General features: G+C 37.8%; 2 protein-coding genes across 3 annotated transcripts in view; both read left to right on the forward strand.

Moving 5' to 3' along the window:
- rfwd3 (ring finger and WD repeat domain 3) overlaps nucleotides 1–2,532 on the forward strand; it is a 16,318-nt gene extending 13,786 nt beyond the window's left edge. For both annotated transcript variants that reach the window (XM_016532750.1, XM_016532749.1), the window contains 3 exons: nucleotides 1,502–1,719; nucleotides 1,888–1,970; nucleotides 2,201–2,532. In XM_016532750.1, the coding sequence (XP_016388236.1) occupies nucleotides 1,502–1,719; nucleotides 1,888–1,970; nucleotides 2,201–2,261 (362 nt within the window). In that variant the 3' untranslated portion in view covers nucleotides 2,262–2,532. The remainder of the gene's footprint in view (nucleotides 1–1,501; nucleotides 1,720–1,887; nucleotides 1,971–2,200) is intronic.
- A 2,066-nt stretch (nucleotides 2,533–4,598) lies between these two features.
- The window catches only part of LOC107723942 (Golgi apparatus protein 1-like), a 37,901-nt gene continuing 26,496 nt past the window's right edge, over nucleotides 4,599–16,003 (forward strand). The window contains exons 1-6 of the mRNA XM_016532673.1: nucleotides 4,599–4,930; nucleotides 12,846–12,875; nucleotides 13,364–13,450; nucleotides 13,540–13,755; nucleotides 14,836–15,036; nucleotides 15,112–15,332. Of these exons, the coding sequence (XP_016388159.1) occupies nucleotides 4,631–4,930; nucleotides 12,846–12,875; nucleotides 13,364–13,450; nucleotides 13,540–13,755; nucleotides 14,836–15,036; nucleotides 15,112–15,332 (1,055 nt within the window). The 5' untranslated portion in view covers nucleotides 4,599–4,630. The remainder of the gene's footprint in view (nucleotides 4,931–12,845; nucleotides 12,876–13,363; nucleotides 13,451–13,539; nucleotides 13,756–14,835; nucleotides 15,037–15,111; nucleotides 15,333–16,003) is intronic.

The following is a 16,003-nucleotide window of genomic DNA, read 5'->3' on the forward strand; positions in this document are numbered from 1 at the left end:
GCAGTGCAGAGATCGTTTCCTAATATTGACCAATACAGCACTGCAAGCGCTGAATTAAAGTAACAAAGCATTTATTGCAGTAAATATGAACATGGATTGACACGAAAATGTAGTAATTACACCATAAATATTTTTAAAGTCTACTGTGTTTCACAGTCAACACATATGGCTTTTAGGCTAGGTTTAAAGGGAAAGAGCACTTTTAGATAAACAAGGCAGTAATAGATGGCACTCGTGGAGGTAAGAAAACAAAGTTCTTTATGAACCGCAGGATTGCTTGTAATAAAGATTTCAATGCAAAAGGAAAGGCAGTAAAGCTGACTATTTCTGTCAGTGGTAAGTCTGTGATAACGTAAGAAAAGTAGTTTAAATGTTTTGACACTTGCTTGAGCAACTTAATATATACATCTAGAAGTAAATGCAAAAGTAAAAAGCATTCAACAATTTATGAAAGATTGTACTACTGTACTGTGTAAAAAGAGACTTACAATGCTGAAAAATCATTTTCAGTAACAACGTTTGGATTTGAAATCAATATAATGGATAAATGTTGTGTTTGTGAAATTCAGGCCCTGAATAAATGTCTAAAAATCCTGATTGGAGTATCACTATAAATAGTTATAAATGATAAAAAGAAGGCTTTAAAAAAATCGGTATCGGCAGATACTGCTTTCTGTGATCGGCCTCAAAAATCCTGATCGGAGCACCCCTACATATAAGCTTTGACATTATTAGCTTTTAAGTGTGGATCTACTGTTTTTTTTTATATATATGATTTATCTAAAAACGCATAAAATGCAATTTATACATACAGCGATTTAAATGCAGGAAAATCTTTTTTTGACACTTATTTTGTCATTGACCCTATAATTTAAAAAAAATCTAATTTTATTAAAAAAACGCTAATGTTGTCTAATTCATATACTGATATTATTAGCTTCCAATATTAGTCTAATCAGATTTAAAGTCAACATGAAGAGAAAATTCACCAATCTATTTAGTAAATGCATGTTATGGATCTTACTGTGAACTATTCATCCATGCATGTTTCATTTCAGTCATTCATTCATATATTGACTTGACCTCGTAATGTTTAATCAAACTCAAACTTTTGAACTTTTTTTTTTTTCTTATTGCACTTTTTAATTAATTCCACTTGAATGTTCGTCACAATTCAGAAGAAACGATGTCACTAATTCAGTTTCATTGTGACTTTAAACAGATATGTACAAATAAAACAATAATAGTGGCTCAATGCTGGTATACTCATAAAGTCACTAATATCATTGACTTTCAGTTGTTTAATCAGAACCTTTTTTTTTTTTTTATCTTTTTTTTATTTTTTTTTTTATCACTAATATTGTTCAGTTTCAATATAATGAACATTCCTATTTTAATTTAAGAGCATCTGTATTTGATTGTATGTCTTGGACTTTTGATTTGTTGCATCTTTGTTCCTTTTTAATAGCAGTGACATTCATGTCTGTTTTGTACCGTCCAGGTCGTGCAAACCCGTCACTGCGTTGTGTTTTAATGGAGCTCAGCTGGACGCCTCAGACAGACAGCAGACAGCCGCCCGTCTGCTCCTGCTCTCCAGTCCAGACCTTCACCGCTGGATCCTCCTGCAAGCTACTCACCAAGAACGCCGTGTTCAAGCGTCCGGCCGGAGAGGGAGCCACGCTAGTGTGTGCTGGAGACGAGGCCACAAACTCCACCATGGTGAGAAACCGCTCTTCATCCAGTCCTGCGCTCTTTTTTTCTCATTCAGTATCTTGTTTAATTTGGTTACGCGTTGCACATGGAAGTAAATGCTTGTGTAAGCAGTTTGATGTTGGTCCTGTTAGTTATGCGCACATATTCACCATGATTTCTCCGCTCGGTCTGCAGGTCTGGGATGCTGGCACTGGTGCTCTGCTTCAGAAGATGCCTGCGGATCTCCCCGTGTTGGACATCTGTCCGTTTGCGGTCCAGTCCTGCGCTCTTTTTTTTCTCATTCAGTATCTTGTTTCATTTGGTTACGCGTTGCACATGGAAGTAAATGCTTGTGTAAGCAGTTTGATGTTGGTCCTGTTAGTTATGCGCACATATTCACCATGATTTCTCCGCTCGGTCTGCAGGTCTGGGATGCTGGCACTGGTGCTCTGCTTCAGAAGATGCCTGCGGATCTCCCCGTGTTGGACATCTGTCCGTTTGCGGTCAGCCAGAGCAGTTTTCTGGCCTCTCTGACCGAGAAGATGCTGAAGGTCTATAAATGGGAGTGAGACTGAGAGTAACATTCAAACAAAAATCTGAATAAGCATTTCTCATAAACCAAATACGTGGCCTCTGGTGGTCCGGGACGCCGTGTGACAGTATTGTCCGTTCACTATGCGTGTATTTTGTTTGTTTTAAATTTAAATTCTATATTTTATGTTGTGTTCTTTTATAAAGAGATTTTGTTTTCTGACCTTAAAATCAGGGCTTTATTAAGGTCTTAGTTAAAAGTGATCATTGTTCACTGTTTTCATTGTATATATGTAAGTGTTTTTTTGTTTTGTTTTTAATTTCTTTAATAAAACAATAAATGCCTACATTGACACCGTTTTTGAACACCTTATAGCAGTGGTACAGTGAAATCAATAGGAAAAATATAAAGACAATTTGCAGTGATCTCTTTTAAGTTAATAAAGTTGATATTAAGAATATTGTCTTAACAGGGATTTGAGCCAAATCAAGTTATTTCTTGGGTGTCATAAATGTAAGAAATGTTCCACTGCAGTGGTCCAGCAGTAACAGGGCTGTGTGCAAAATTTGGGCCATGGCTAAATATGTTATTGGTAATTAAAATAGAGTTAAATAACAGGCCACCGCAAGTGAATAATGCCAATAACAGATATCACAAATATCACCATACTTTCTCTAGTTTATTAATCATAGTATATTAAGACAATTGATTTGTATCGCATGTTTTCTGAAATGTTATGTTTAAATATGTAAACAAGGTATTATCGAATTAATGCAAATATGCACTAATTTTCAGAAATCTGGACATTGGATAAAGCCAAAAATAAATAAATAGTTATAATGAATCAAAAAGTTGGCATATTATAGTTAAAGGGATAGTTCACCCAAAAATGAAAATTCTGTCATGCCACGCGGATACGCTGTTTACGTTCAAATCAAAGCTTAAACGTCGTAAACGAATTGTTGAATAAAGTCGTTTTTTTTTTTTGCGCTCAAAAAGTATTCTCGTAGCTTCGTAATATTACGGTTGAACCCCTGATGTCACATGGATTATTTTACCGATCTCCTTGCTACGTTTCTGGACGTTGATCGTGGTAGTACCCTTGCTGTCTATGGGAGGGTCAGAGAGCTCTCAGATTCCATCAAAAATATCTTAATTTGTGTTCCGAAGATGAACGGAGGTCTTACAGGTTTGGAACGACATGAGGGTGAGTAATTAATGACAGAATTTTCATTTTTGGGTGAACTATCCCTTTAAAGGTTTTTACAAGGGGATGTTGGATATATCTTTTTAGCACATAAATCAGAAAATATTGTCAATATAGCCAGAAAAAAAAAAGTTCATTTCACCATATTTTAAGAATAACATGCTATAAATCAAGCAAATGTTATAGCCTATGAACAAATCCCTCTGTAAAAACCTTCAGAATTTATATATATATATATATATAAGTAAAGTCTAGTGTATGTGATACTTAGGCAGAGATTTCTGATTCAGTGAATGAGGGGGAAAAAGTTGTTTTGAGAAAACAGCATTTTTGTAAGGTATGTGCTGTAATTGAAATATACGGTCAGGCGCAAATAATAGATACAGTGTATTAAAACAATACAACATACATAATTCTGAGGTTGTGTCATGTAAAAAAATGTTTTACTGTTTGTAAAAAGCGGTTTTCTGCAGAATATAAACTGAAACTCGTATTCCTACAGAGGGCGCAATGCCATGTATTCTTTTTTTTTTTGGAACATACGTTCGCTTTATAACAGATAGAACAAAATTGAAATGTTATATCCAGAAATATTGTCTGACATAAAATTGAAACCGAACACAAAAATTATCTCGATAAATGAAATAAATTACTGGACTGTAATCACAAACGATTGTGATTGGTCCATTCTGATCATCGCTAAGAAAAGTTACAGGAACCAGGTGACAAAACCATATTATGTGTTACTGCAGCAGCGTTCTGGATAATAATTTTACCTGAATAAAGGCACCGATAAACAGTTGTTTGATTGAGAATATACAGTTAAAACATTAAAATACTTCTACCCATCGTACCTGACCTCTAAGTCTGGACCTCTAAGCCCCGCCCATTTCTGAACTCCCTGTTCCAGGATAATCGCCTTCCTTATCTTCCGTTCATCTAATAAATGTAAAAAAGAAATAAATAAAAATATCTTTAGGTCTCGGTCTACGTTGCCCATGTTTGGACTCGAACGCTGTGCCGTTCGTGAACCCCAAATTCCGCACGACTTCATCCGAGAATGACGAATCCTACTACGATAGGGGATTTAGCTCATGAATATTAAGAAGACAACCCGCAAAGCGACGTCAGCGCGTGCTGATTAATATTCATGAGCGTCTTCTTGCCCGTACTAGGATTCGTAACTTCTCTCAGCGAAGATGGCGGCGTGTAGACGTGTGCAGCGACTGCTGCTGTTGATGTTGATCTGCGGCTGGATTGGTTCTGCTCATGGAGGCAAATTGGACACTGAAAACGCCGCAGATAATGCCGAAAGAGGTAAAAATGCAGCGGGAGAGGGGAAAGCAGCGGCGCCGGATGGGGCCTCCTCGGTGCGGCGCAGCGGCGGCTGGAAGCTCGCGGAGGAGGCGGCCTGTCGGGAGGACGTGAGCCGGATCTGCCCCAAACACTCCTGGAACAACAACCTGGCCGTGCTCGAGTGCCTGCAGGACCGAAAAGACGTAAGAAAACAAGGCCGAGACTGTATAGTCTGTGAGTGCGTGGCGATGAAAGCCACGTTTAGAGCAGAATTGACTGATCATCAGTCTACATAGTGTGTTACAGTAACACACATCTGGATCTGCAGTGCATTTGCGCGACATTCAGAAGTTAAACATCATATAGATTCATAAGGCACATATATATATTTAAAAACCAGGAGCAGTATGACAAGAAAAGGCTTCTGAATGCCACATACAGGTCGTTTTTATAAGTATCACGATTAATAGAGTGAAAAAATGTGTTTCCTGTTTATAGCTGTGTCTCAATCCCTAATGAGCCGCCTACTTGGAGCTCACCGATACGCCCAAATGTGCTGTCTGAGTCAGCTGCGTTCCCCAGCACACTCCGTGACGTCACCTGCACTGTTATGGTTTCTTTATAGTTAGCAGAGTTGGTATGGACGAGGATGGCTTGTGTACCGGATTTCTGCTTCAGAGACTGGATGCTTTTGTTGTTTGACTTGACTGACTGGTTGTGCAGTGTTCGTTTGTCGAGGGTTCTCTTAACAAATATGTGATATGTGAGCACTGCTATTCGTTTTAGCCATTGTTTGGTGGAACAGTACCGACTTTTGAATCGTTGCATGATCACAAACATGGAAGCAATATGACCATTGAGGTCCTTATGTAATAATGCTTCTGAAGTGTCCTGTTTATTTCCAGTGTTTGCTCCGATAGATGTGTAATGAGAGCCATCCAAGCTCTTAGTTACTGATTACATGAACAACACCTTTACTTTTGTTGAACATTTGTTGAATGGCTCTTAAAGGATTAGTTCACTTCCAGAATAAAAATTTCCTGAATCTTCTCACCCCCATGTCATCCAGGATGTTCATGTCTTTCTGTCTTCAGTCGCAAAGAAATGAAGGTTTTTGAGGAAAATATTCCAGGATTTTTCTCCATATAATAGACTTCAATGGTGGCCAACGGGCTGAAGGTCCGAAATGCAGTTTCAGTGCAGCTTCAAAAGGCTCGACACGATCCCAGCCGAGGAATAAGGGTGTCATCTAGCGAAACGATCTGTCATTTTCTAAAAAATTTATATACTTTATAACCACAAATGCTCGTCTTGCACTAGCTCATCTTCACGCATGATGTAATCACGTTGGAAAGGTCACGCGCCGTTAGCTCTTCGTCTGTGTGCTCCGGTTCAAAAAGGAAGGGTAGGGCGAAAAACTCCATCTCATTTTCTCCTCCAACTTCAAAATCGTCCGACATCATTGTCTTACCTTTTTTGTAAAGGGCGTTTGACTTTCTTTGCATGTTCGCTTTGTAAACACTGGGTCGGTACTAGGGCTGTACGATAAATAGCATGCGATATTTAATGCGCATCTTGTCAGTAAAGCCGGTTCTGTAATCAGCGGTAAATCTCCGTCACGTGCGTGCTTTCACGTGGAGCAGCATTTACTACAAAGAGCCTTTGTGTAGTAAACACAGAGCCATATATGATCGTGGTTTTGCGCAGCTTGTCAGTGAACAACAGCTCTGTGTAGTAAATGCTGCTCCATGTGAAAACCCGCACGTGATGGAGATTTACCGCTGATTACAGAACCGGCTTTTCTGACAAGATGCGCATTAAATATTGCATGCAATTTCTGTGTAGTAAATGCTGCTCCATGTGAAAACCCGCACGTGATGGAGATTTACCGCTGATTACAGAACCGGCTTTTCTGACAAGATGCGCATTAAATATTGCATGCAATTTATCGTGCAGCCCTAATTCAAAGGATGTTTCTTACTGTTATTAGCTATTTCTCAGCTCTTCATTACATTGCAGGTTATTTTACTGGATGTTCATCCCCGGCTGTTCCTCACAATTACAAATTATTTCTCTGTCAGTTCATCACATTACAGGTTATTTCTCAGCTGTTCATCACAGATGAAGGTTATTTCACTGGCTGTTCATCACAGTTGCGGGTTGTTTCTCAGCCGTTCCTCACATTACAGGTTATTTCTCTGGCTGTTCATCACAGTTGCGGGTTGTTTCTCAGCCGTTCCTCACATTACAGGTTATTTCTCTGGCTGTTCATCACAGTTGCGGGTTGTTTCTCAGCCGTTCCTCACATTACAGGTTATTTCTCTGGCTGTTCATCACAGTTGCAGGTTATTTCTCAGCTGTTCATCACAGTTGCGGGTTGTTTCTCAGCTGTTCATCACATTACAGGTTATTTCTCAGCTGTTCATCACAGATGAAGGTTATTTCTCTGGCTGTTCATCACAGTTGCGGGTTGTTTCTCAGCTGTTCATCACAGTTGCGGGTTATTTCTCAGCTGTTCATCACAGTTGCGGGTTATTTCTCAGCTGTTCATCACAGTTGCGGGTTATTTCTCAGCTGTTCATCACAGTTGTGGGTTATTTCTCTGGCTGTTCATCACAGTTGCGGGTTATTTCTCAGGCTGTTCATCACAGTTGCGGGTTATTTCACTGTGTTCATCACCATTACAGGTTATTTCTCTGGCTGTTCATCACAGTTGCGGGTTATTTCTCAGCTGTTTATCACAGTTGCGGGTTATTTATCTGGCTGTTCATCACATTACAAGTTATTACTCTGGCTGTTCATCACAGTTGCAGGTTATTTCTCTGGCTGTTCATCACAGTTGGGGTTTATTTCTCAGCTGTTCATCACAGTTGCGGGTTATTTCTCAGCTGTTTATCACAGTTGCGGGTTATTTATCTGGCTGTTCATCACATTACAAGTTATTACTCTGGCTGTTCATCACAGTTGCAGGTTATTTCTCTGGCTGTTCATCACAGTTGCTGGTTATTTCTCAGCCGTTCCTCAAATTACAAGTTATTTCTCTGGCTGTTCATCACAGTTGCGGGATATTTCTCAGCTGTTCATCACAGTTGCGGGTTATTTCACTGTCTGTTCATCACCATTACAGGTTATTTCTCTGGCTGTTCATCACAGTTGCTGGTTATTTCTCAGCCGTTCCTCAAATTACAAGTTATTTCTCTGGCTGTTCATCACAGTTGCAGGTTATTTCTCTGGCTGTTCATCACAGTTGTGGGTTATTTCTCAGCTGTTCATCACAGTTGTGGGTTATTTCTCTGGCTGTTCATTACATTACAGGTTGATTCTCTGTAGTTATAGATTATTTTGCCGTTGCTGTTACAGGTTTTTGGGGTCATCACTTTAATCTAGTTTGGGTTGTTTATTGCTTTATGATCAGAGTTTTTGGTGTATTTCTCAGACTATAAATGAACTTTAGACTTCCTCTTCCTATGGAGATATCACTGTCAGTGAGAGTACTGTAAGGTCAATTATTTAGCTGTGCAGTGTGCCTCATTGTTTCTCATAAATAAAGACTGAATGGAGACGGTTTGTTTACCTCCATTATTTATAAAAGGCCCTGGTGGCTTTATAAAAGGCTGTTTTCTAAAATAAAATACTGACACAACTGGAGAACAGATCTTGTCACCAGGCCATTTATATGATGTTGAGGGGACAACAGTCCAAATTGTGTCCTCTAAGCAGTGATTCTGGTCTGTAAACACTATCCTAATATCTCTTCATGATTAGTGTTGCTTTCATCAACGAAAATTATGATTAAATATCGTCGTCAACGAACCTTTATTACGTGACGAAGACGAGACGAGACGAAAATGCTGGTCATGTGACGATGACTATAATTAAATGTATAATGCAATATCGTTGACGAATAAAAACGAGACTAAATGTGGTTTACAAAATAAAAACTATGCTAAAATGTCTCTATGATCATACAGAGTTTTAAGAGTAATATTTTATTCTTTTCACTTGCATTGTGTATATTATAGACAGATGCAGCATAATTGCACAGAGAAGCTATATATTTTTCAGTAGCTTTAAATCCTTTTAGAGTTGATAAACCCCGTTACAACAATTAAAGGCTAATACGACGCTCTCAGCGCAGGCTGGGGTCAAAACAGTTTGCTGTGTCTTTGATTGGATTTGGATGCCGTTTTTAGTAACATTGTGACACTTATCAAGGCCTTCAGCTCCATGGGAACCAAGAATTACACGCTTGATATTTACTGCGAGCCGTTTACAGCTGTCCTGTGCTATGCCGGGGATGCTTTCTGCCTGGGCTTGTTCTCAGCTGTTCAAATAAAGATCAGTGTCAAGTCATCACGGTTAGGGAGACCCTACTGTTATGTTGATTGCTCTTGACTGCTGAAGTTTTCGCATCACAAAGAGCAGTTTATTAGTGGAGGAATAAAATGTAATTAAAAGGCCTCTATTTTTCTTTAAAGCTGCCAAATCCGATGTTGAAGACATACTCTCTCAGTTTCTTCAGATATTGACCTTCTGTCTAATTCCTCATGCGTGCTCATTTGTCAAATACTTTCGTTTTTATTCAGATGGTGCTTTGTTTGTCACTTAAGTGATTGCAGTGAATGTCACACATTTGTCAAACTTAAACGCTCAATCGGCTATCACGAGACTGTTGCAAAATATTTGTTCTTCTTGTCATGCCAAACATTGCTGTACAGCTTAACCTTTTGGTTCCTTCTGTTTGAAGAATCGCACAGAGAAGAGAGTATCCTAAAGTGAATTATACCAAAATGAAAGCTATATGTTTAATTTGACATGAGGGCTGCTCAGTTATGGCAAAAATCATAATCGCGATTATTGTGGTCAGTATTGTAATCACAATGATTATGAGTGGGCCACATGACCAAAACGTTATATGAGTGATTTATTTAAAGATAATGATATAGCCTATATCAAATAGAAATTTTCTTTAAATAAGGTTGCTATGACATCTATCTACATTTTAGAGACCAGCGAAATTTCAAAATTCTCAATAGGGCTGCAGAATACTAGGGTAACTAATATTAGTAAAAAACAATAAAGATACAAATGAAGCAAACAGTGCTTTAAGTTTATGCAAGTCTAAAGTATAGCCTAGGCTATTCAGTTTAACAGCCTTTTACAGAAATGTAATAATTGAATGTAAAATAAAACAGCATAGTCTTCACTGTAAGAATTACATTTCCTTTGTTTCTTATTAAAGCTACAAAAGTCCTTCAGTCAAGAGCAGTGTGTGATTTTGTCTTTTGTTGATTAATATTAAGCACACAGTCAGCAGCAGGAATATTAGCCTGCTGTCACTTTAAGAGCCGCACGGATCCAGTTTACTGTTACGCACGTATTTTCATTCTTAACGGTTTACGTTCACTTATTACATAACCGATGAGGGTTTATGTGAATTATCACCAAGCGCCGCATTTTGACACATTTTTTGCGTTTATTTGACCGTTTAGGCGCACACCTAACTAAACGTTCTGTGTTCTGTTCCATCTCTGAGCGCATGCACAGAAATCCTCCTGAGGAACAGCGCAAGTTCTCTCGCGCTTTCATAAACATGAATAAATCTAATAAACATTGATAAATCAAGCACGTCCCATTTTGCAGGTCACGTTACATGATTTTACTGATTTGCACGTGAAATCTGACTTTTATGGAGGAGTGAAAGCGCACCGCTGGAAAGGGAGCAGAATGGGGCGTAATAACAGTTTTATCTCGATTATTGTTTTTCCATAATCGTTGGAAGCCGATATCGAAACTGTATTTCGATTAATTGCACAGCTCTATTTGACATGCATATTTACCAGCGTGTTGGTCATGTTTCGGTATGTTAGTCTTAAAGGGATCGTTCATGCAAAAATGAAAATTCTGTCAGTAATTACTCACCCTCATATCGTTCCAAACCCCTAAGACCTTCGTTCATCTTGGACTATTTTAACTATTGTCACATGGACTATTTTAACAATATCCTTACAACCTTTCTGGGAACGTTTCAGGTGCATTGCTGTCTATGGAGGGTCAGAAAGCTCTCGGATTTCATCAAAAATATCTTAATTTGTGTTCCGAAGATGAACGAAGGTCTTATGGGTTTGGAACGACATGAGGGCGAGTAATTAATGACAGAATTTTCATTTTTGGGTGAACTATCCCTTTAAACAATGTGCTTTGTCTCAGAGTATTTACTCCGCACACATTTGATTCTCCTGGAGAGTGTGAACAAACATCCTCCCAGCGTGAAATAATGTCAGTCCATCAGCTTATAATGTGAAATTCCGTACTTCTAAAAACTGAAAGGCTAAAAAATGTAGTTTTATTGGCATGTATTCATGGATGTATGTTGATATTTTTTTCATTCTGTTTAATCTTTGTAATCTAAAGTGTAAAAAAGGAGCTTGAAGTTTAACCAGGTTGTTGTTGTTATGAATTTTCTTACTCAAATGTTTAGACAAGCATGCTAATGAGCAGATAGAGACATCATCTAAAACTCTTAATAAATATTAGCAGTCCACACAGGATGTGCAGCAGGAAGAGAGCGAGGTCTGAGCTGATTTCTGTTTGCATCTAGTCTTAATTTTCACCTCCCCTCTCCCTGGTGTCACAAATTAACGGAAATACATTTCGAAAGGCAAAAAGTAAATATAACACACGCCTACAAACATTAGCAACAGTCAGTATTTTACACATTGCTTACTAGGAAACTAGTTGCCCAACAACTGCGAATGGTCTAGATTTTTTTTCTTCTTATTGTAGTGTTGACATTTTTAAAGGGATAGTTCACCCAAAAAAGAAAATTACCTCATGATTTACTCCCCCTCTAGCCGTCCTAGGTGTATATGACTTTCTTCTTTCAGACAAATCCAATCGGAGTTATATTGAAAAATGTCTTGGCTCTTCCAAGCTTCATAATGGCAGTGAATGGGTGTTATTATTCAATAGTCCGATAGAAGTCCATTAAAGTGCATCCATCCATCATAAAAGGTGCCCCACACGGCTCTGGGGGTGAATAAAGGCCTCCTGAAGTGAATAGATTAATTTTAGTAAAAAAAAACAAAATACCCATATTTAAAACTTTATAAACGGTAATCTCTAGTTTCTGCTAACTGTCGTACGCGCGTTCATTCCGACGGATGACGTAGGCGTAGCGTTAGCTCCGGTGAGAATATGCTAGTCTTGTGAAAACCAACATTTGTTTACAGGAGCAAAGGAAGCAAAAGTTTCCTTACTTTAGCAAAGGAAAACCAGTCTCCTCTTGGCTTATATCCAAATCCTCCGACATTTTTCTTTACAAACCCTCGTTTTGCACTTCTAATTCGTGACCGGTGTTTTGTTTTGCTCTCTCAGCTGCGCTTACGCTTACGGAGATTATGGTTTATAAAGTTTTAAATATGGATATTTTTCTTACAAAAACGCATCGATTCACTTCAGGAAGCCTTTATTCACCCCCCGGAGCCGTGTGAGGCACTTTTTATGATGGATGGATGCACTTTATTCTTTTGGACTATTGAATAGTAACACCCATTCACTGCCATTATGAAGCTTGGAAGAGCCAGGATATTTTTTAATGTAACTGATTGGATTCATCTGAAAGAATAAAGTCATATACACCTTGGATGGCGTGAGGGTGAGTAAATCATGGGCTAATTTTCATTTTTGGGTGAACTATCTCTTTAAGCATAGCTTAAGCCTAGTTTGCATTGTAAAACTTTTTCTTGGCTCTTTGGTCTTTCATCCTCTTTAAAGCAGCAGTGTTACAGCCGTACACATTCAGACAGACATTTTTTTGGTCATTGCAGTGTGTCTCGCACAATTTTTTGAGCGTCCCACAAGGATTTCTGTCAAGTTAAACATTTTAAAAAAGCACTTTGAGGCACTGCGTTCGGTTATATTGTTGTGCTCGTTCTACCTGTTTGTGAACACAAGAAAATGTTTTAAACACCCCTTAAAAATCGGGGCCTGGGGAACCCGAAACCAGTCTAATTATACAGGGCTAGTCGGTCTTGAAAATCATGTAGTTCTGAACCTGCCTATTACTTTTGTCTGTGTGAACACTTATAATTTATACTCCTCTTAATCTCTCTTCAGGAGACTGAACTGGCTGCAGACTGCAATCATGTAAGTGTTTACACACTATTTCTGTTCCCGGATGTTGATCTGAATGACAGTTGATGGTTAAACCCAGCCAAACTACAGCAGGAGTTTATTTTGTTGACATTTCAATCCAAAAATGAGTTTAACTATCCTTGAGCCATACATATGAATGTTTTGGGTTTTGTTTGGATTTTATTTTATTATTATTATTATATTTAACAAATATACACATTGTCACTTTCAAATAATGTGAAATATTTAATCTTTTGGTTTATTTTAGATTTTTTTTTTTTCAGTTAGTCTAATGACTGAGTTGTTAATTTTTTTTATATAATTTAAAATAATAAAATATAAAATAATAAAAATATAAACTTTATTTTAGTGCTGTTATTGCTCAGGATATATATATATATATTTTTTAAGTTGTTTAGTTGATTAAAATTCATTCAGCACTGTAAGATTAGCCTAAGTTATGTTATTGTAGCAAATAAAATGTCCTGTTTTATTTTTAGCTGCTGTGGAACTATAAGTTCAATCTGACGACTGATCCAAAGTTCGAGTCTGTCGCCGTTGAGGTGTGCAAGACCACCATCAGTGGGGTAAGTATGCATGGAGGCGGCAAAGCAAAACAAGCTTTTATCTCAAACTTGACCACAAAGTCACTAAACCATTTACAATCATTTTTCAGATTAAGGAGTGTGCCGCTGAGGAACGTGGGAAGGGTTACCTGGTGTCGTGTTTAGTAGATCACCGCACCAACATCTCCGAGTACCAGTGTAACCAGTACATCACCAAGATGACCAGCATCGTCTTCAGCGATTACCGGCTGATCTGCGGCTTCATGGACAAGTGCAAGGACGACATCAACAAACTGCACTGTGGAAGCGTCAACACTGGAGAGAAGGTAAGCCCAGGTGCACTGTGGGTAACTGAAAGCAGCAGTATGACCACAGTCTTTGAAAAAGGATGTAACGCTTATTTGTTTAAACCACTGTTTACTTTCTGATGCTCTCTGATAACGGCGCCAGTATTTCTAGCAGCTCTGCAAGTTTGTGCTACATCAGTGTCAAATACAGGACTGTAGGCGAACACTAAAGCAACAAATACAGGCTTTTTAGACATTTTAAGCATCTGTGCAACTCTGTTCTTGTTCTTGAAATGGTTTCATAAAACAGTTTATTTTTATTTTTATTTTTTATTTTTTTCATCGGTCGATACTGGATATTTAATTATGCAAGCTCATTTAACTTATTTTAAAATTTAGATTACCTTTGCCATTATTTAACACTCATGTTAAGTTTAAATGTATTACAATCTAGCCTAATTAAAATATGATATTTAATAACACTGTGAATCTCAAAATGAATATCAATTTCTTATACTGTACATTACAGTATTGCAATGACTAATTTAACTTTGTAGCATTTAAAATAACTGATTTTTTTTTTTTTTTTTTTTTTTCACATTAGTTTCTCAGAGTTTTTTTTTTGAAAAAGTTAGTTTTTTTAAGGATTAATTAAATTTTGCTTAATGTTTTCTTTCAACTGTGATAAATAATTAAATTATTTACCAATTATATGATTTTTATTTGTAAGCCGTAATATGCTTATGTAAGGTCCACGCACTTGGCCCAAGGAAGGTATCCAGTGGTGGATGAAGGTTACCAGAAAAAAGATGAGCAAAAGACTTACGGGTTTGTATCGGCGTGAAGGGGAAAAAATGACTCTGAACTTTCCCATTAAGTTCATTTGATCCAAGTTCGTGTAGCTCTGGTCATCCTGACAGACAGTGCTCCGTTGTTATGGGAACTGGCAACTGATTCAAAGGCAGCTGGCTAGTTCTTCAGTTGAGCCGGTTCAGCTTTCAATCAGCTGGTCTGAGATTCACAACTGCAGTTCTAGAGACCAGGACGGCTTGTTAAACTGCCATGAGAGTACTTCGTGCCCTGTTCTCTGTCCTGAGCGCACATGGCCGTTCTCTACAGGACATCCACTCTCAGGGCGAGGTGATCGCGTGTCTGGAGAAAGGCCTGGTGAGTGAAGCCGAGGAGCAGCCAGCCATCACCATCAATGAGGACTGTAAGAAGTCAATCATGCGCGTGGCCGAACTCTCCTCCGACGACTTCCACCTCGACCGCCATCTCTACTTCGCCTGTCGGGAAGACCGCGAACGCCTCTGCGAAAACGTAAGCCGTGATCCTCTAATACACGCTCACTGTGCACTTCTGTTGCTAATGGTGTGCTCTGTTCGTTTGTTTCAGACTCCAGCAGGAGAAGGAAAGGTCTACAAATGTCTGTTCAACCACAAGTTTGAGGAGAGCATGTCGGACAAAGTACGTCTGGTTTGCGGAGAACGGCTTATAGTGATGGTGTACAGAGAAAATGGGCAGAATAGTTCACACTTGACACTAATTATAACACATCCACACATAACCACAGCCCAGTCTTCCTCTTCCTTCTTTACAAATGCCTTTTATGCAAAGTTTCAGTTGTTTTACCCTTGACCCAGACTGGTGTTATTGTTAACAAAAACCATTGAAAGGCATTTTCGGTAATTGAAACAAAGCTGAAATAAAGTTAGATATAAAGTTTACAAGAGAGAAAAAAAAAAAAAAAGTGTTGCCTTGGCAACTAAATGAAATAAGTTTGTTGAAGTACTAGAATTACTAAAACTGAAATAAAAATACTTTTATAGTGCTATATAGAAATATAAAGGACATAAAGTTACTAAAACCTAAACTTAACTTAAAATGAACTAAACTAATATTAAATAATCTGAAATATAAAAATAAAAGCTAAAATTATAAATAATATGTATTATGGTGTTTCTTTTTTAATCTATAAATACTACTACTGCTTTTGTTATTAATATACAAATAATACTACTATTTTAGAATTATTAATGTACTAATTTATTAATTTATAATTAACTTATTAATTATAAATGATTCTAAAATAACATTGACCCAGACATTCAATCTTCAATGATGATTATTCAAATTAGTGCTGTCAAACAATTAATCGCATCCAAAATAAAAGTTTTTGTTTACATAATGTGTTTGGTCTGTGTATATTTATTATGTATATTTAAATACACACACATACATATTTTAAAAATATTTACATGTGTGTGTGTGTGTGTGTGTGTGTGTG

The sequence above is a fragment of the Sinocyclocheilus rhinocerous genome, unplaced genomic scaffold, assembly GCF_001515625.1.
Source record: "Sinocyclocheilus rhinocerous isolate Xijiao unplaced genomic scaffold, SAMN03320098_v1.1 scaffold63, whole genome shotgun sequence".
NCBI lineage: Eukaryota > Metazoa > Chordata > Actinopteri > Cypriniformes > Cyprinidae > Sinocyclocheilus > Sinocyclocheilus rhinocerous.